This window comes from Callithrix jacchus, chromosome 2 (assembly GCF_049354715.1).
Source record: "Callithrix jacchus isolate 240 chromosome 2, calJac240_pri, whole genome shotgun sequence".
Classification (NCBI taxonomy): Eukaryota; Metazoa; Chordata; class Mammalia; order Primates; family Cebidae; genus Callithrix; species Callithrix jacchus.
Genome location: NC_133503.1, coordinates 171,742,501 through 171,764,709, shown reverse-complemented (window position 1 = coordinate 171,764,709; position 22,209 = coordinate 171,742,501). Strand labels below are relative to the sequence as shown.

Genomic DNA, 22,209 nt, shown 5'->3' with positions numbered 1-22,209 from the left:
GATAGAAAGAATTATGGAACCCACTGGGCTGCCCTTGTTGCCTGGTTGTCTGGATGCACTGGGTTAAACTGAAAGCTTCATCAAAATAACCCTATTATTCACATGTTTAGCATGTTGCTCTCTGTTCCCAGGCATGGCCACAATTTCTAGTTCACCACTTCAGTATCTAGGGCCCTTTTACTGTAAACTGCCTGAAATGCCTTTGGAAAGAGAAACTGTATAAACAAACACGCACATCCTGGCTTCTGGAGTGTGCTGTTTGTCACACTTACACATATGAACACAGGAAGTTATGCTCTAGGGGCTGTGCCCTTCACTACTAGACTGGCTGCCTCTCACAAGGGACAAGGCATGTCCCTGAAATGATGTATCTAGGAAGGAATGGAGCCACAATAACTTTGATACCTGGTCTCTATTTACAAAAAACTAGAATTCCCTTCTTTACCCTCTAAGCCCACAAAACTAGGGTGGACAAAACTAGGATAAGATTCTTGGTAAAACCTGAGATTTGAGGTGAAAGTCAGGTGTCATCTAGAACATGAGCTTAGAGAAAAGAGGCTGGTCACGGGGGGAAGAAAAGTCCTGCCTGGGGCAGCAGGGGAGAGAGAGCTCCCCTTTCTGATCCCTGCTGGCACAGGAATCAGTATACCAACCTGGCACAGCTGAGGCCACTCTCCCCTCCCTGCCTGAGTTGGTGGAGTGCTTTGATAGGGACGGGAGCTCATGAATGTACCTTTTCTTTTTTCTCACTTAGGTCAGCCCAGGGAAGGTCGTTTTACAGGAATCTAGAGGCTGTCAGTTTTTGGGTCTTTTGGACCAGTAATCTTACAGTTCCAGATCACGCAGGTGGCCCAAATGACACAGTGCAGAGCAAATGATGGCTGGAGCACTATCTGCTTCAAATGATGTGGGTCTCCAGACAAAATTCAGATGACAAATACTGCCTACCAACAATCACTATGGTACCTCTCTTTAAAAGTGTATCTGGGCGGGGGAGGACTCAAGATGGCGCTGTGAGAACAACCCAGGATTGAAGCTCTCGTTGAATCCACAGAGAGGTGAGTCAGAGCTGCATTTCCAGACTGATCTTTGTTGCCCACAGAACGGGGAAATTCCCAAGTATAAAAGAGACGCAGGACACCAGGCAGAGGTACCGCCTGGCAAAGCCGGCAGCCAGGGTGGCTGCGGCCGGCCCTACCCAGAGATCCCCACAGGGCGTGCTTGTCCAGGTGCCCTGTTGAACCGGCAACCTGAGACTTGAGAGGGCTGGACTTGAGACTGAATGGGACTCGGAAAGTGGGCCAGCCCAGGGGATTGCAGAAACACAGCGTTTGGGGTAGCCCAGTGGGATGGACAAAACCGCGATTCCAAACGCTCCCCGTGCAGACGGTCCCTGAGACGCTCTGTGGGGGAGGGGCATACACCATCACCGAGGCAACCCGCCCCTACTGAGATACACGCCCACTGCTGACGCAGCCTGCAGTTGCCGAGGCAACCCGCTACAAAAGAGAGACTCCGCCACAGGGCATAGCCCTTGGCGGAGACTGCAGCAGAAGAACAGAGTCTGCAGCAACAGGGCAAACCACACAACAGCAGGGCGGAGCCTCAGCAGGCAAACAGTGACTAGACTGCCTCCTAGCTGGGCAGGACACCTCAACAGACATCCAAAAATAAAGCCCGAACCCCCCAAGACAGAGCATTTGAGAAAAAAAGGGTTTTTTTAATGAGCTCTGTTGCAGCAGAATCAAACATAGCAGCCTAACAGCCCTGAATGAACAACAGAGCTCACAGCTCAGCAACTGAGCTCATATAAAGTACAGACTGTCTCCTCAAGCAACTCCCTGACCCCTCTATATCCAAAAGACTGACATTTGGCAGGCATTATCTTGGGACAAAGATAGCAGAAAAAGAAACTGGTAGCATCCCTCACTGTTCCGCAGCTGCTATAGGTGCACCCCAGACAAGCAGGGCCTGGAGTGGACCGCAGCAGTCATACAGCGAAGGGGCTAGACTGGTAGAAGGAAAACCAAGTAACAGAAATACTTCATCATCAACAATCTGGGTGTCCACTCAGAGACTCAATCGAAAAGTCAGCAACTACGCAGACGACAAGTGGATAGATCCACAAAGATGGGAAGAAACCAGCGCAAAAAGGAGGAAAACACCCGAAACCAGAACACCTCACCTCCTAGAAAGGACCAAAACACCTCACCAGCAAGGGAACAAAGCTGGACGGAGAATGACTGTAATGAAATGACGGAATTAGACTTCAGAAGGTGGATAATGAGAAACTTTTGTGAGCTAAAAGAACATGTATTAAATCAATGCAAAGAAACTAAGGAACTTGAAAAAAGATATGAAAAAATATTTGAGAAAATGATAACAAGAATGGATAACTTAGAGAGGAATATGAATGAATTAAAGGAGCTGAAAAATACAATACGAGAACTTCACGAAGCATGCACAAGTTTCAATAGCCGAATTGACCAAGCAGAAGAAAGAATATCTGAAGTCGAAGACCAACTCAATGAAATAAAACGAGAAACCAAGATTAGAGAAAAAAGCGCAAAAAGGAATGAACAAAGTCTCCAAGAAATGTGGGACTATGTGAAAAGACCTAACCTACATTTGATAGGTGTACCAGAATGTGACGAAGAGAATGAATCCAAGCTGGAAAATACTCTTCAGGACATCATCCAGGAAAATTTACCCCACCTAGCAAGACAGGCCAACACTCAAATGCAGGAAATACAGAGAACACCACAAAGATATTCCGCAAAGAAGAGCAACCCCAAGGCACATAATCGTCAGATTCAACAAGGTTGAAATAAAGGAGAAAATACTAAGGGCAGCCAGAGAGAAGGGTCGGGTCACCCACAAAGGGAAGCCCATCAGACTCACAGCAGATCTCTCAGCAGAAACACTACAAGCCAGAAGAGAGTGGGGGCCAATATTCAACATTCTTAAAGAAAAGAACTTTCAACCCAGAATTTCTTTTCCAGCCAAACGGAGCTTCAGAAGTGAAGGAAAAATAAAATCCTTTGTGAACAAGCAAGTACTCAGAGATTTTGTCACCACCAGACCTGCTTTACAAGAGCTCCTAAAAGAGGCACTACACATAGAAAGGAACAACCAGTACCAGCCATTCCAAAATCACACTGAATGCGAAAGAGCATCAACATAATGAAGAATCTACAACAACTAAAGGGCAAAACAGCCACTTAGCATCAAAATGGTGGTATCAAATTCACACATAACAATATTAACCCTAAATGTAAATGGACTAAATGCACCAATCAAAAGACACAGACTGGCAAATTGGATAAAAAGCCAAAACCCATCAGTGTGCTGTATCCAGGAAACCCATCTCACATGCAAGGATACACAAAGGCTCAAAATAAAGGGATAAAGGAAGATTTACCAAGCAAATGGAGAGCAAAAAAAAGCAGGAGTTGCAATTCACATCTCTGATAAAATTGACTTTAAAGCAACAGAGATCAAAAGAGACAAAGAAGGCCATTACATAATGGTAAAAGGATCGATACAACAAGAGCTAACGATCCTAAACATTTATGGACCCAATGCAGGAGCACCCAGATACATAAGGCAAGTTCTTAATGACTTACAAAGAGACTTAGACTCCCACACAATAATAGTGGGAGACTTTAACACTCCACTGTCAATATTAGACAGATCAACCAGACAGAAAATCAACAAGGATATTCAAGGCTTGAACTCAGACCTGGAGCAAGCAAACCTGATAGACATTTACAGAACTCTCCACCCCAAATCCACAGAATATACATTCTTCTCAGCACCACATCACACCTACTCTAAAATTGACCACATAATTGGAAGTAAAGCACTGCTCAGCAAATGCAAAACAACTGAAATCATAACAAACAGCCTCTCAGACCATAGTGCAATCAAGTTAGAACTCAGAATTCAGAAACCAACCCAGAACCGCACAGCTTCATGGAAACTGAACAACTGGCTCTTGAATGTTGACTGGGAAAACAATGAAATGAAGGCAGAAGTAAAGAAGTTCTTCAAAACCAATGAGAATGAAGACACAACATGCCAGAATCTCTGGGACACATTTAAAGCAGTCTCTAGAGGAAAGTATATAGCAATAAGTGCCCATATGAGGAGAATGGAGAGATCCAAAATTGACACCCTATTGGCAAAATTGAAAGAGCTAGAGGAGCAAGATCAAAAAAACTCAAAACCCAGCAGAAGACAAGAAATAACTAAGATCAGAACTGAGCTGAAGGAGATTGAGACACGAAAAACCCTTCAAAAAATCAATAAATCCAAGAGCTGGTTTTTTGAAAAGATCAACAAAATAGACAGACCACTAGCCAGATTGATTAAAAAGAAAAGAGAGAACAACCAAATAGATGCAATAAAAAATGATAAAGGGGAAATCACCACAGATTCCACAGAAATTCAAACCATCATCAGAGAATATTACAAACAACTCTATACACATAAACTAGTAAACCTGGAAGAAATGGATAAATTCCTGGACTCCTGTGTCCTCCCAAGCCTAAACCAGGAGGAAGCTGAAACTATGAATAGACCAATAACAAGGTCAGAAGCCGAGGCAGCAATTAAGAGCCTACCACACAAAAAAAGCCCAGGTCCAGATGGGTTCACAGCCGAATTCTACCAGACACACAAAGAGGAGCTGGTACCATTCCTTCTGAAACTATTCCAGATAATCCAAAAAGAGGGAATCCTTCCCAAATCATTTTACGAGACCAACATCATCCTGATACCAAAACCCGGCAGAGACCCACAAGAAAAGAAAACTTCAGGCCAATATCCATGATGAACATAGATGCAAAAATCTTCAATAAAATATTGGCAAGCTGACTGCAACAGCAAATCAAAAAACTTATCCATCATGATCAAGTACGATTCATCCCGGGGATGCAAGGGTGGTTCAACATACGCAAGTCTATCAGTGTAATTCACCACATAAACAGGACCAAAAACAAAAACCACATGATTATCTCAATTGACACAAAGAAGGCATTTGACAAAATTCAACAGCCCTTTATGCTAAAAACCCTCAATAAACTCGGTATCGATGGAACTTATCTCAAAGTAATAAAAGCTATTTATGACAAATCAACAGCCAATAGCATACTGAATGGGCAAAAACTGGAAGCATTCCCTTTGAAATCCGGCACTAGACAAGGATGCCCTCTTTCACCACTCCTATTCAATATAGTTCTGGAAGTTCTAGCCAGAGCAATCAGGCAAGAAAAAGAAATAAAGGGAATTCAAATAGGAAAGGTGGAAGCCAAATTGTCTCTATTTGCAGACGACATGATAGTATACCTAGAAGACCCCATCACCTCAGCCCAAAAACTCCTGAAACTGATAAGCAACTTCAGCAAAGTCTCAGGATATAAAATCAATGTGCAAAATTCACAAGCATTCATCTACACCAATAACAGAACGAACTGCCATTCACAATTGCTACAAAAAGAATAAAATACCTTGGAATACAACTCACAAGGAATGTAAGACACCTCTTCAAGGAGAACTACAAACCACTGCTCAACGAAATCAGAGAGGACACAAACAGATGGAGAAACATTCCATGTTCATGGTTAGGAAGAATTAATATCGTGAAAATGGCTATACTGCCCAAAGTAATTTACAGAATCAATGCTATCCCCATCAAGCTACCATTGACTTTCTTCACAGAACTGGAAAAAACCACCATGAACTTCATATGGAACCAAAAGAGAGCCCACATAGCCAAGTCAATTCTAAGCAAAAAGAACACAGCTGGGGGCATCACACTACTGGATTTCAAACTATACTACAAGGCTACAGTAATCAAAACAGCATGGTACTGGTACCAAAACAGAGATATAGACCAATGGAACAAAACAGAGGCACCGGAGGCAACACAAAATATCTACAACTATACAATCTTTGATAAACCTGACAAAAACAAGTAATGGGGAAAGGATTCCCTGTTTAACAAATGGTGTTGGGAAAACTGGTTAGCCATGTGCAGAAAGCAGAAACTGGACCCCTTCCTGACACCTTACACTAAAATTAACTCCAGATGGATTAAAGACTTAAACACAAGACATGGGACGATAAAAACCCTAGAAGGAAATCTAGGCAAAACTATCCAGGACATAGGAGTAGGCAAGGACTTCATAAACAAAACACCAAAAGCATTGGCAACAAAGCCAAAATAGACAAATGGGACCTAATGAAACTCCACAGCTTCTGCACGGCAAAAGAAACAGTCACTAGAGTGGCAACCAACAGAATGGGAAAAAATTTTTGCAGTTTACCCATCTGACAAAGGGCTGATATCCAGAATGTACAAAGAACTCAAACAGATTTACAGGAAAAAAACAAACAAGCCCATTCAAAATTGGGCAAAGGATATGAACAGACACTTTACGAAAGAAGACATATATGAGGCCAACAATCATATGAAAAAATGCTCATCATCACTGGTCATTAGAGAGATGCAAATCAAAACCACATTGAGATACCATCTCATGCCAGTTAGAATGGCAATCATTAAAAAATCTGGAGACAACAGATGCTGGAGAGGATGTGGAGAAAAAGGAACACTTTTACACTGTTGGTGGAAGTGTAAATTAGTTCAACCATTGTGGAAGACAGTGTGGCGATTCCTCAAGGCCTTAGAAATAGAAATTCCATTTGACCCAGCAATCCCATTACTGGGTATATATCCAAAGGATTATAAATCGTTCTACTATAAGGACACATGCACATGAATGTTCATTGCAGCACTGTTTACAATAGCAAAGACCTGGAATCAACCCAAATGCCCATTGATGATAGACTGGATTGGGAAAATGTGACACATATACACCATGGAATATTATGCAGCAATCAGAAATGATGAGTTCATGTCATTTGTAGGGACATGGATGAATCTGGAGAACATCATTCTCAGCAAACTGACACAAGAACAGAAAATGAAATACCACATATTCTCACTCATAGGCGGGTGATGAAAATTGAGAAAACATGGACACAGGGAGGGGAGTACTGAACACTGGGGTCTATTGGGGGGAAAAGGGGAGGGACAGTGGGAGGGGGAACTGGGGAGGGATAGCCTGGGGAGAAATGCCAAATGTGGGTGAAGCAAAACACACTGCATGTTCTGCACATGTACCCCAAAACCTAAAATGCAATAAAAAATTTAAATAAATAATAAAATAAAATAAAATGGAGTCTTGGAAATAAGATTTTTATCAAAGCTGCTGTATTTAAATGAGTGTTTTGCTTTCAAATAGGTGTCTTTGGAGATGGTACCTTTGCTTACACAAATTTTAAAATTCTTATTTCAGAGCACCTTTATAAGGTGAAAAGCAATCTCTCACATATTTATAATCAAATATTATTTTTAAACCCAAAGATTTTGATCACATTACTCATTTATTCATCAGGCTCCATTCTAATTGACTTTCTGAGGCATTCTCCTGAATCAGATATTCTCCATTTCCTCCTGAGTCCTCCCAGGAGTTCCTACAATATCCTGAGCAATGGTGGCATCATTGTTATTATTATTATTTTGGGACAGGGTCTCACTTTCTCTCCTAGGCTGGAGTACAGTGCCATGATATCAGCTCACTACAACTTCTCAATCTCCTCGGCTCAAGTGATCCTCCTGCCTCAGCCCCCACCAAGTAGCTGAACCTACAGGCATGTGCCACCATGCCTGGCTAATTTTTCATATTTTTCATAGAGAAGGGGTTTTGTCATGTTGCTTAGGCTGGTCTCAAACTCCTAAGCTCAAGTGATCCTCCTGCTTCGGCCTCCTGAAGTACTGGAATTACTGGTGCACGGCCAGTGGTAGCATTATTATGGGAAGCATATGGCTTCTCAAGGAAACTCAAAAGATTAAGTCAGCATCCGTCTCTAAACTCTGGCCTGTTAAGTTTTAAAAAAAACAGGTATGCACTGGGGTCTGTTGGTGGGGGAATAGAGGAGGGACAGCGGTGGCTAGGGAGTTGGGGAGGGATAACATGGGGAGAAATGCCAGATATAGGTGATAGGGGGATGGAGGCAGCAAACCACATTGCCATTATGTACCTATGCAACAATCCTGCATGTTCTGTACATGTACCCCAGAACCTAAAGTGCAATTAAAAAACAAAACAAAACAAACAGGTATGTTCTAGTCATTCCTTAGGTTGTTTACTGAACTGCACAGAGGGAAGCAGAGCTGAGGCCCTTGGAGACTGTGGGGCCTTCCACTGGTAACTGGGAGTACAAGGCCTGATGAAACCAGATTCCACAGTGACCCAAAGAAAATTAAAGCCTGGGAGCTTTTCATAACCGTCCAGCTTACTGATTTCCAATTATAGTCAGATAATTAGATCAAATTACTTTTGGGAAAATGCAACATTTATTTGAACATACGTGGTTAATAATAGATGTTTTAAACCTTGGTCTGGTTTGGCCTTGACATGTGGTGAACAGATGGATAATTTGAGGGGATGTTTCTTAGTGTCAAGTGACACTCCTTTGATTTGGGGTAACTACAGTGATGTGCTGGTCAATGTTTTATAAACCACTTTCAGAGTGTGTGGGAGGTCCCTGATCTGCTACCAATGGTTTAACAACGGGCCCAGCCAAACTTTTGATGATTTATTAATTAGTGGTCGTGATCCTGTACTGGAGGGTCTACCTCACCCTTGTCAGGTAGTAAGCTGACCACTGAGCAAGTGAGAGCAAGATCCCGTGTGAATGGAAAATAAGCCCTGGACACAGCAGGAAATGCAGGAAACAGGCCAGAGGGGAGGAATGCTGGCTATTTTGCAGTTTTACCTAGGGTCACTTTGGATCAGATAATGAGAAGGAAGGCAGGGGCTGATGAGGCATATATAATGCCAGTTTCCCCTCTGAGCCCGGAGCTCACCTCACTCCAGTTGCCCACTGTCCAGTCCGAGGGGCACAGGATGTCTCTGTTACAGGAAAGGAGGGTCTTGGGCTTCAGCATGTGCTGGCAGTCTGTGGGCGGGAGAGCCTGCTCGTCAGAGCCCATGGTCTGGATGCACAGCACAGTTCGCTTCTTCTCCCCGTGGGGCCCGCATGTCGCCGAGCATGCTTCCCATTCCCCTGCCCACCACCTGCAGGCAGACATGGACAAGTGAGAGAAGATCACCAACTTACACATACATTCCATTAACCACTGAGAAAGCAGGGGTGGAAATGCAGACCACAGGGCTGAGAGGGTCATGGAGACCCTCCAATCCACTAGGGGGCGTGCTGCAGACAGGGCCATGGTGTCTTCTATCACAGCTCCAGAGACTCAGCGGAACACATGGCATAAGCAGTTGCTAAATAAGAATGTTTTTGAATGAGAAAATTATATATATGCATGCCCTGTCTGTTCAGTAAGAAAACTGAGGTCCAGGGTTCTGCTGTGCAACTTTAGGCAGGTTTAAGCTTCACTTTGTCATCTATTCAATGTGTGTAAAAATATTTTTTCTTTGTATAAGTGTTGTGCATTAAATGAAAGACCAATTCATGTAAAGTGCATAGTACAGAGCCTGACACATAACAAGAACTCAAGCATTTGTTACAATTTATTGTTATTTTGACCATGCTATTGAGTAAAAGAGTCCAATTAGACTCTAGGTCTCCTGGTTCTTAACTGAATGTAAAGTAGGTACTTAAAAACAAATTTTTAAATTATGTAGGAGGTGATCAATTGGGGACATTGCCTTTATTTATTTATTTATTATCTGCTGCAGTCTAATTGTTAATATTTTCACTGGTCCCTTTGATAAGAAATGAGTAGAAAAAGAATAAGCTTAAATCATTTTTTACTCAAGGATCTGGGATGTGGGCCCACTTGTTACAAAAGTCGTTTTTGAAAATGGCAGAAAGCCATCTCTTGTCTCTCTTCTCCATTATTGTGCAAATCTTCCCCAATACAGAAGACAGAACAAGTGTCTTCACCCAGTGTGTTTTGGGTCCATTATTGTTCTACATACAGCCCGCTTGTTCATCCCTTCATATAGTAATAAGTGGAACACTTTGATTTTTCATGGGAAAGTAGTATTCTGGGTGAAGCCCTTCGTTCCTGACTTCAGGAAAGCCTCCTGACTTGAGACAGCATTCCGTTTTGGTAATTTTGAAGAAGATAAAACTTTTTACTTTTATTTTTATTCACTAAATATTGAATTTATTTATGTAGAATTTCTTTTGATTGTCACACTTTTAATCTCAAGTTAAAAATATCAGAAGAAAGCAATTCCTCAATTCTACCATATTCTTCAGTTAATAAGGAATTGAGATCACTTACTTATTGTTTGGTGTTTAACATCAGTGGATAAAGAGCTAATAAGATTGGAACAGTATGATGCGAAACCAAATAAGTGCCCAACCGTATTAAACTGATTACTTTGTTCTACCTCTGACTTTTCTAAAGGAGGCCAGGCCAAGGGAATATATAAAATGCTGCTCTGTAGCCCTTAGTCTGAGTTGACTGAAAGCCTAATTTACCCAAGTACTTGCTACAGGGCTTTCAGCTATATCACCACACAGTGATAATGGACCTTCTTGTTTTCATTTCTGGAGTTTTCTCTACAGTCCCCTGGGGGACATATTGCCTGTGCTTTAGCTATGGTCTAAATGTGTTCCCCAAAACATATGTGTTAGAAACTGAATCCCGGATATAATAGTGTTGGGAGGTGGGCTCTGATGGGAGGTGTTTAGGTCGTGAGGGCTTTGCCATCATGAATGGATTAAGGCCACTTGCAAAAGGATTTGGGGGTGGTTTACCCTTTCACTCTTCTATGAGGTCATAGATGTTTGTCCTCTGTTGCCCTTCTTCTTTCAGCCTTATGAGGGTGCAGCAAGAAGGCCCTTGCCAGATCAAATGCTGGTACCTTGATCTTCGCCTTCCAACCTCCAGAACCGTGAGAAATGTTTCTTTTTAAAAGAAATTTATTTTTTATTTTTATTTTTATAGAGAAAGCGTATCGCTATGTTGCCTAGGCTAGTCTTGAACTCTGGTGCTCAAGTGCTCCTTCTGCCTTGGCCTCCCAAAGTGCTGGGATTACAGAGTGAGTCACCATAGTTGACCAAGAAATAAAGTTGTTCTGTATAAATTATCCAGTCTGTGGTATTCTGTTGCAGCAACAGAAAATGGACTCAGCTTAGTCTTAGTCTAACAAGATTAAAGTGAAAACCATATTCTTTTTTTTTTTTTTTTTTTTCCCTGTAAAGGTCTTCCAGGCCCAGGGCTCAGGAGCCATGGTCAAGTTGTTCTCTGCTGTCCATCTCATTCTTTTAGGTGTTTGCCATAATCCCACCTCTTGTAGGAGTTTTCTAATAGAATACTGTTTTCATATTTATGGGAGATTTTATGTTTTATCTAAATGTCTGTTCTCAGTGTGCGTCTGTGTGTGTGTGTATGTGTATGTTTCAGATCCTTGGAGAGCCTGTAGTTGTTCCAAAATTCTGGAAAAGTTTACTGTAGTTTGCATATGAGTCTTCTCTGAGATCAAGTAGAAGGGGTCGGTTAGAGACTCTCTGAACCTCTCTTTTATCTTTAAAAGAACCCCTCTTTTATCAATACCTTCTACTGATTCCGCTATCAGTACCTGCTCCAACAGCTCTGATCGCCAATGAACCAGGACACCTCACTCTGTCTAACCTTCGTTACTCAGATAACTGAAAGTCCAAATCTGAGTTTGTTAAACTCTTGCTAAGAATGGTAATTTCCTTTAAGAAATCCATTTTTATAATAATCATCTTTCTTTGTACTAATCTTTTTCCTAATAGAATTTACATTCAAAAATTCAATTCAACTGACCATTTCAAATTCTGACAAAACCATGACTACAGTGCAAGCACCCTTACCTCCTGGCCTTGTGTACACATTGTCTCCACATTCCCATTATATCCCATTCCTCCAGCTTTCTTGTCCCCTACACGCACCATGCTCAGTCCCTTGCCCTCTTTCATGGGCTTTTCCCAGTCTCAATGATCTCATTCCTTTCATTTAGACCAGAAGATCTCAATCAGCAGAGATTTCCGCAGCTTCTCTCCCAAGGGGACATTTGGAAATCTACAAAGACATTTTTCAATGTCACAAATCGGTGGTGACAAGGAAGTGGGGGTGGGTTGCTATTGGCATCTAGTGGATAGAGTCCAGGGATACTGCTAAACCTCTGACATTACACGAGACAGCTTCCCACAACAACAAGAAACTATCCAGCCCAGAGCAGCAATAGCGTTGAGGTTGAGAAACCGTGATTTAAGTCATATGCCATTATTTTGTGGACCAATACCTACATGCAGCTGAGAAAGTTTCAAAAAATCACTGTCAGAGGTTTACTGAGTACTTTGGAAATGCTAGGCACCATCACAGCTGTGGCCTAGCCAAGCTTTGCTTTGCTGAAAACCAAAGTTCAGAGAGAAGTCAGTAGGGAGAAGAGACTCAAATAACCTCTTTCTGGAGTCAGATATACTAAAATTTCAAAGAATTTCTTTCTTGACAGCCCACTCTTTCCTGGAACATGCTCTACAGGGCTTTCATCCTGAAAGGCGTTGGCTATCCAATACATAGTTTTTATATTTAGATAATCAAAAGCTTTTATTAAACCTTAAATCTGTCTGAATACTCCCTTGGGGAAGAATGCAGAATGTCGAAATTGGTTGTAAAAACAAGATATTACTGAAGCAAAATGACCCAGAAATTCAAAGTTAATAAAATTAAACTTTGCACAGGAAATTTTTTGGGAAAGGAAATGACAGCTCTCAATGATGGGTGTGAACTTTTCAGAGATCATGGAAATTAGGTGACAGAAGAAGATATTGCAACTTGAAATTCATATACAAGGAAACTACTGAACTAAGTTTGCAAAAACAAATAGTATTATTTTATTATTTATTAATTCTTAAAAAAGCAAATCGCCAGGCTTGTGGGCTCATGCCTGTAATCTCAGCACTTTGGAAGGCTGAGGCAGTGAATCACTTGAAGTCAGGAGTTTTGAGACCAGCCTGGCCAACTTGGTAAAACCCCATCTCTACTAAAAATACAAAAATTGGCCCAGTGTGATCGGGGGTGCCTGTAATCCCAGCTACTCAGGAGGCTGGAGCAGGAGAAAATTGCTTGAACCTGGGAGGTGGAAGTTGCAGCGAGCTGAGATCCTGTCACTGTACTTTAGCCTGGGTGACAAAGCAAGACTTTGTCTCAAAAAAAAAAAAGCAAATCAACTTAATTTCTTTTCCTTTAATCCTTTTAAAAATTTGCATACATGACTTAATTTTGGAGTCAGATTTTTCTGCACATTCATAACATTTGTATTGTGTTTTAACATGGGAGAAATAATTTAAATATAGGGAATTCTGGTTCTAGCACTGAACCCTGCATATCCTTAGATCTGGGCAGCAGCATGTGTAGCAGCACATGCAGAGGCAGCACACGGACAGATCTGGGTTCAAATCCCACCTCTACAATTTGTAGCTAAGTGACCTAGGAACATTTTTGTGAAAGATTTGGAGTCTTCATTTATATAATGAACATAAATGTATCTACCAATTAGGGTGCTTACAGGATTAAGTGATATGTTTATATGGAAAGAGCCTGGAAAATAGTGAGTTCTTAAAAAGTGCTAGTTTTTAAGATAGGAACAGAAAACCAAACACCACATTTTCTCACTCATAAATGGGAGTTGAACAATGAGAACACATGGACACAGGGAGGGGAACATCACACACTGGGGCCTGTTGGGGTGGGGGCAAGGGGAGGGAGAGCATTAGGACAAATACCTAATGCATGTGGGGCTTAAAACCTAGATGACGGGTTGACAGGTGCAGCAAACCATCATGGCGCATGTACACCTATGTAACAAACCTGCACGTTCTGCACATGTATCCCAGAACTTAAAGTAAAATTAAAAATAAAAGTGCTAGTTTTCTCTGCAGCCCTTTCCCCTAGGGTATGGCATCAAATTTCTCTGAGCCTTAATCTCCTCATATACCACCTCATAGTAATATCCGTACCCTGTCTTATGACAATTTCATAAATATTTGTAGAAGCTGAAATGCAGTCATAAATAAGACAGACTTTGGTAAAGTGGCCATTGATACAGTTTGGCTGTGTCCCCACCCAAATCTCATCTTGAATTGTAGCTCCCATAATTCCCATGTATTGTGGGAGGGACCCGGTGGGAGATAGTTGAATCCCAGAGGCAGTTTCCCCCATACTGTTCTCGTGAATAAGTCTCACGAGATTTGATGGTTTTATAAGGCCACACCCCCTTCACTTAGCTCTCATTCTCTCTTGTCTGTAGCCATGTAAGACATGTCTTTCACCTTCTGCCATGATGGTGAGGCTTCTCCAGCCACATAGAACTATGAGTCCATTAAACCTCTTTTTCTTTGTAAATTATCCAATCTCAGGTATGTCTTTATCAGCAGCATGAAAATGAACTAATCCAACCATTATATCTGAGTGTTTCATGGAACTCTACTTAGTTTATCACATCCTGCTTGAGAGTGTATTTTCAGAAATTGTATCTGTATGTATTATATTATGCTTAATTAACATTCTCAGAAGTCAAAAATCTCTCAATTCATGAACTTTGTGGAGTAGTAGGTGATGGACTAGCTCTAAGAAAGGCTCTCTTTCCTGGCTCATTCTTCCCTGAGAAGGTAACATAACTGCAATTTCATATAAAACCTAGTGCTAACCTAACCTTCCCTTGTCACTTCTAGTTCTTCCTGGCAAAAGAGCCATAGGAAGGAGCTACAGAAAGGTGAGACAACGAAACATTTCTGTCCTCCTTCAATAGTGGTGGGGTCCTCCTTCAATAGTGGTGGGGCCCAGAAAAAGGCACAGAATAGAAGAGAAAATAAACCTCTGTCTCTGAGATGAGAATATCCTGGACTCTGGGTCCTGCCTGTTTGGACCGCTAAGAGACTGACAGCTGTTTTCACCTGGCTTGTCCCGACTCTGCTTTCTAACCTAGTTCTTGGACATATATCACATTTCAGCTCTTCTTTAGAATCCACCCTGTTACCTGTTTGATTTATGATATCAATGAGTCTTTCCCGTGTTTAAATGCCTCATAGTGTGTTGGCTTAGAACTAGGATGAATGCTTGGTGGACTCTGCAGCATAAATACATCCCTGTTTAAGGTCGCCAGAGAATGAAGACACTTTCTGGAAATCAACCAATATTCCTTCCTTTCTTCCTCCCTCCTCTCCCTCTTCCCTTTCCTCTTCTTATTTCCTTCCCTCCTCTTTCTTTTCCTCCTTTTGCTTTCCTTTTTATCTCTTTCTTTTTTACACATAAGCCTGTCATAATAACATCCCAACTACCTTCTATGGCTCCAGTCTCTTGAGCCAATGTGGTTAGCAATATCCTGAATATTGTTGAATATCCCTACAACAGTGGCTGTGACATTTGTCAGTGTCTGCAGATGTGTTTAGTTGTCATATCCTGGATAGGGAGGGAGGGAGTTCTACCAGCATCTAATAAACACAGGCCAGCAATACAGCATCCTACAATTCACAGGGCAGCCCCCGGCAACAAAGAATCAGCCAGTCACACAAGTCAGTAATGTCGAGGTCGGGAAAACCTGCTCTCTGAGACCCCCTTCCAGGCAGCCTGAAGTACAAGTGGGCACTGTGATCCGAAGGTGCCAACATTTTTTCTGAAGGCTGCAGTCGCACTGGTAAAGCCCTGGGAAAAGACAACCCTATTAGGGAAACAACTTTCGGGTGATCTACTTAGCATTCTCTTCACCAGTGCTTTGGGATGTAGTCTTGCCAAATAATTAAACACAGAACACATCACCTTGTGAAAACACTGCTCTTGGGAGACTGTGTCCTCACAGCTTGCCCAAAGCTCCAACAGTATAGCCACAGAAGCCTCTAACAGCATTCTTGCATTTATCCAAATAACAAAGCCACACAGTATTTCTTTACCAGCAAGCACTGGGTTACTCTTGAGTCAGACATCACTGTGGGCAGACACACAGAGCTCCAGCTGTTTGTGATGGTTACCTGGGTGGACAAGCCTTTTCATGGCACTTCTTCTGTCTCCCATTGGGCTGTGTTTCTGGGTCACAGAATGTAGCTTTCACCATCCCACGGCCCTTCTTTACACAATGGGCAGTCTGGCGGCGGATACCTGGGGGTCGGACAGAAAGATTCACATGTATTAAATCCTGAGCCCACATGCTCATGGTCAGGTGAGGTGCCTGATCATGTCAAATGATCATGCTGACAGCTGATGGAAAAGTTGTTCAAAAGTTACTTGGTTTTTAAAGGAGGGATGAAGAATGGGGATCTCTTGTAATTCACCCTCATGCTGCAGCTGGCAAGGGGAGGAGGAGAGCTTGCCTAGGAAAAACTGCAGGTCATCGAGGTAGGAGTTAAGTCTGTTTCGTAGGTTTCTGTCCAGCTGTGGAGATAAGACTAACACACACGCCCCAGATGGAAAATAAAATGAGATTTAAATAATGAAAGTAGACCAGGCATGGTGGCTCGCACTGTAATCCCTGCACTTTGGGAGGTGGAGGCAGGTGGATCACTTGAGGTCAGGAGTTCAAGATCAGCCTTGCCAATATGGTGAAACCTCATCTCTACTAAAAATGCAAAAATTAGCTGGGTGTGGTGGTGGACTTCTGTCATCCCAGCTACCTGGGAGGCTGAGGCAGGAGAAATGGTTGAACCCAGGAGGTGAAGATTGCGGTGAGCTGAGATTGTGCCACTGCACTCTAGCCTGGGCGACAGAGCAAGATTCTGTCTCCAAAATAATAATAATAATAATGAAAGTAAATATCATCACCAGGCATTATGAGGCAACTGCTACCTTATTAGCTTAATTAAGGAATAGAGAAGATAGATATCTTTATATTAGTTGAGGTTAGTAAACCCTGAAAAACTGAAATACAATTTAAAATAATGTTGTGAAGTTTGAGATGTTGCATTTTTTAGACACAGGGATTTGATAGCAAGGATTAATAATCCCGCTGCCTTCAGAGTCCAGGTAGTTAATGTAAGTAAGGGACTCACACAGGATCTATAGACAAATGAAGCCTTGTCCCAGGCACTGTTCTAAACTACACATATTTATATCAGTAATGTATTTCCTGTTATCTGTGATGATGTATAATAACCCAAACCTCTCAACAACCCAATGAGATCAGCACCATCATTATCGTTATCTGACAGGTGAAGAAACTGAGGCACAGTGAAGTCACATAGGTTGAAAAAGGGGAAGGATCACTGGCTTTGCTAACTAGGACATCATTAGCAAGGGAACATAGAGGAGTGGCCAGACTGTCATGGACTGAAGTGAAGGGGCCGTGAAGAAGCGAGTCAGCAGCTCCCTTGAAAAGGCTAGTGCTTCAATGTGACATGTGAAATACTGGGTGAGAATACTAAATACTAAGACCCCTGAAAGGCAGAGCAATCTGTTTGTAAAAGGCTGACCCTGTGAGCTCTCAGGATGTCCAGACCTTGTGTGGGCTCACTGGTGTGCAGAACTCCAGAATTGGAAAGGTCCTGAGTAAGCCAATCAGCCGGTCACCTACTCACTTTACAGCCAAGGACACCCAGGGGCTTTCCCATAGTCACACAGGGAAGGACTGACCTGGAGCCTGCCATCCTACCACCCAGCACGCCCCACTGCCTGAGCATGGACTCGCTTCAGCCAAATCCCCCAATGCCAGATGGCCTCTTGTCACTTAGGAAAGGGTCACAGGGAGTTGCAAAACAGTAAGTAAATCCCTTAAAAAAGAATCAATAATTTTTTTTCAGAAAATTCTGGAATAGAGACTGGAATCATTGACACCAGAGAAGCTGACATACACCTGCCGTTGGAGAGTGGGGAAAGAAAAAAGTTTAGCTGCTTAGAAGTTTCATTAAAGCTTGGGTGGTTTGGCAAATTCTTGATGCTAAAACATTAAAAGGACGATCGGGTGACTCTAACAGGTTGGAAACATTCCCAGCAGCCTTGTATCTGTGCATGAATAGCAAAGATAAGTGTGCTTAGTGTTCCTGTCTCCTGAAGGGCACAAAACCTTACATAAAATCCCCTTCAGAAAATTGATAACATTGCACGGGTCAATCCACCGCACTAGCTGGAAGATAAATGGATAGACCAGGCAGACTTCAACAAGGGCAAAAGGAAAATGGGATAACTGAGTGTCAGAGTTTCTTCACTGACATTCATGGTTCTGGTGACCATTACTCTTCTATTGTCTCGGCAACTGCATTCTTATATATGACAACCCTGGTATATGCCAGCTACCAAGCCAAGCCCAGTCTTCCAGTGAGGGCCCCAACCCAGTAGGTAGACTACCCTGACGTTACAGGATAGTAATACCTGGCCAAGTGCTTCTTTGTCAAGTCTGAAGCTTGTGTATTTATTTGGTAAAATTTAATTTATCAATTAATGTCTTATCTGTTTCTGGTTAAATATATATAAAAAAGAAAATAAATTGAATCCAAGGGTCCTGAGTTGTAGTCCCTACTTTCCCTTCTACATATCACTGGGCCAAGTCTGTGGGAAAATGAGAACAGCAATATTCACACCGTTGGAGGGCAGGAAGCTCAGCTAGTTGATTCTGGAAGCATCTCTTACATTTTAAAAGCAATAATCCATAAAGGGAAGTCAAAATTTAATCATTGGAAAACTTGGATAATGAAAGGATCTGGTTAATATAATTTTACGGTTAACCTAAGAAATGGTTTGTTGCAACTATTGTCAGCGTGTTTCAAATGATATTAGTTCATATTGTCTTCGTGAGTGTGCATATGGCAGCTCATATTTTCCAAAGGTGGCTGCAACAATATTCTCCCACTCAGAATGCTCTTATACAACATGACCTTCTCATCCTTGGCTGAGACACACAGTCTAATTCCCCTGACCTTGAACTAAATGTAGAAGTGACGCTGTGTGACTTCAGAAGCCAGATTAGAAAAGTCTGAGCAACTTCTTTTGCAGCATCTGTCCTGCTCTTGGGACACTCCAGCTACCATAGTGGGGAAACTTAGTGCCCTTGGAAAGGCCACATGTAGGTGCTTGGGTCAACAGTCAGTCCCAGATGAACCCAGTCCCTGGATCACCCAGCTCAGGTGCCAGTCACATGAATAAAAGAGCATTCAGAAGGTTTCAGCCCCCGGGCATTTGAGTCTTTCTAGCCAGGCTGCCAAACATAGCGGAACAGAGGCACAGCATACCCAGCGTGTCCTGCCTAGATTTCTAACCCACAGGATCTGTGGTGTAATAAAGGGCTGGATGCTTTACTGCCCTAAATTTAGGATGGTTTGTTATATGCCAGGAGTAAGTGAAAGAAAACTCAATAACTGCGAGCTTTCTTTCTTCCTCAAGACGCAGAGCTGCAATCAAACTTGGTTTGCTACAGTCTAACCATGATCGATTTTACTGACTCTTCATGTTCTCTTGTCTTGGGCTCCAGTTCTTCTATTTTTCTCTCCAGCTCCACTCTGCCCCTTTCTCTTCCCTGCTGTAAACCTCAGGAAGCTGATCCTGTGGACTGCTGTGGCTTCTCGTGATTTGGGAAACGGAGGCACAATCTCTTTGTTTAACTGCTCCTTCCCTTAATTCTTTAGACCTAGGGATGGCAGCCTTATTCCTCCGACCCTCCACTATCAATGGGCAGGGGCCATCAATTATCTTCCCTAATTTCCCTAAATCCTACCCATACCTTTGAAAGTAGGCAGGTTGTCAGTTTGACTGTGCCAGCTGTTTCCTGCTGGGGTCCCTGACTGGTAACATCTCCTTTGCAGTGAAAATCCCAAACTATTCATCTTCAGTGACACACTCATTAACTCTAAAAACCAACTGCTGAAATAACAAAATCTTTCTTTGACATAGGATATTGTAATATCTCTTGTGGAGGGGGCTGGAATCAGTCACTCTAATGCAGGAAATATAACACATTCAGCTAAGTCTATGTGGCCTTGATCTTTCCCTGGAAATTAAAGAAAGAAAAATCATATTGGCTTTTTATTTGGCTTGCTATTTTTCCCTTTCTCTTCTATACTAAGTATAGTCCCCAAAGAAATTCCGGCTAACTAAGAATGCCAATCAATCAATATGCTGCCACGGCACTAAGTTAACTGTTCATCTGGAAGCACTTAACTTCAAAAGACACAAAGTAGAAATCAGTCACATTCCAGAATATATGAGAACTAAATTCAAAATGCTATTTCTAGACAATTCTGAATGCCTTTCTTTCCTCATGTAGCAACCAGAAGCTTGCCATGCAGCAGTAAACACTTCGTAAATCTCATTGAATACTAGCAGTGAAAGGTGAACTAAGTGCCTTTAGAAGAACTGTATTCCTGGGCTCTAAACAGGAGTACTCATCTTGAATGAAATTATGCCTCAATATAAGGAACAAGCAATGTCCCTATGCCTAAAAGAAAATGACATAGCTCATCATATTCTCAATTCAATACTGAGATTCTAAAATAGAGGGAGTTTGTTTTGGTTAATTTAGTGTGATTCAAAAATTCAGTTTAGACAATTGAAAGATGAAACAACTGAAGACATAGCTTATTATAATGATTTATGGCAAAAAATTAAAATATTTCTTATTATGTATAAACTTAAGATTAGACACTTAAGACAGTGAACATCTAATTACAGCATGGAAAAGTTTCAAGGTATTGTATACTCAGTCTTTAAAATACTGGTAAGATCTCTTTTTAAAAAATAACCATTTAAGTGAGAATGATACCAGTACAAGTCATATTGCACATTAGCAGATACATTATAATCTTCCCCAAATTAGACATAACATTGATTTTAATCATAAAAAATGATAACAATTCTGTGACTCAGTAGAGAGCTTGTCACAATTCCCCTAAATATGTAGCAAACATTCACTTCACAGGAAGAAGAAAAGTGTGGGAATTGTATACATCCATCTCTCTTGTCAGTGAGTCCATTCCTAGCCAACTTTCAATTTTGGTTCCCACTAAATATTTACCGTTTTTCTTTCTGGCTCTCTTGGTTTCTTCATCTGTTTTCATGCTCTCTGAGCATCTACCCTTCATAATGAAGGCTCTGTCAAGGATAGCTTCGGTCTCATGACTACAGAAGCTCAAACACATTGAGGTGTGTGTGTGTATGTGAGAGTGTGTGTGTGTGTGAGTGTGACTGTGTGTGTGATCAACAATCACAACATCAACAGCACCATCAAAACTGAAACTGGTTTTGAATCCTGCTTTTAACATTTACTTACTGAGTGATCTTGGATTATCCTGCTAACCTTCTCAAGCCTCATTTTCCTTGTCCTCCTCTTCATAATGGCAAAAGATTATAGTATAGGGTTGTTGTGAGGACAAAATGATGTATGCATCCTAATATGTCCACGATGTACCTTAAGTCCTGGTCCTATGCTGAATGCACACAGTAGGACCTTGAGAAAAGTTTTGGAACCTGAATCCAAAGCCTCTTTGCAACCCACTCATCCAATCGTGAATATTAAGTCCCTCTAAAATTCTGCTTCCTGCACCTCATAGGATCAGGGTTGGCTTCACACGATGAGACTAAGGAATAAAGCAAACTCAGCTCATCCAATTCACTGAAGCCCTAGTTTTCATACTCCTGTGATATAAACTCCTTTCTACAAGCAACTAGACCCTTGTGACACAATTCATTTTTATTTCCTAGCTCAAAAGAACATGGACATTGACTTCAATAACTGTAAATATTGCTTGGTTGTATATTAGATAATTAAGTTTTATTTTACTATCATTTTACTATTATTTTACTTTGTTGAAAGCCATACCTCTCACATCAGTAAAACTCCAAGCCACTGCTTTTTCTCTCCCTGAAATACCAATGAACTGGCCACATAAGCTCATAAGCTAGCTGTCATGGTTACCTGTAACATAAGAATTTATCTAAAAAATGCTTAAATAAGGTGCTTAAAGAATATTTAATAGTGTTAGGTAGAAAAAGATTCTGCCTTATGATGGAGATACTTTCAAAATTCAGCATACTCAGGAAGTATTCCTGCCTGATTATGACCCCCCTTCTGAGTCCAAGTCGGGGACCTCATTCACTTAGAATCAAAGCCTACAATGTCTCACGGCTGTCATGGGTTAACAAGAAAGGCAGGCAGTCGGCATTCCACAGAGTACACTGAGCAAGGCAAAGACTCGCAGAAACCAGCTGAGGCA

At 41.8% G+C, this 22,209-nt stretch overlaps 1 protein-coding gene across 6 annotated transcripts in view; it reads right to left on the bottom strand.

The window, feature by feature from the left end:
- The window catches only part of ADAMTS12 (ADAM metallopeptidase with thrombospondin type 1 motif 12), a 390,838-nt gene that overhangs the window by 47,547 nt on the left and 321,082 nt on the right, over positions 1 to 22,209 (bottom strand). For all 6 annotated transcript variants that reach the window (XM_078365627.1, XM_035291707.3, XM_078365626.1 and 3 more), the window contains 2 exons: positions 16,048 to 16,174; positions 8,939 to 9,149 (listed from right to left, as the gene is read on the bottom strand). In XM_078365627.1, coding sequence (XP_078221753.1) covers positions 8,939 to 9,149; positions 16,048 to 16,174 — 338 coding nt within the window. The remainder of the gene's footprint in view (positions 1 to 8,938; positions 9,150 to 16,047; positions 16,175 to 22,209) is intronic.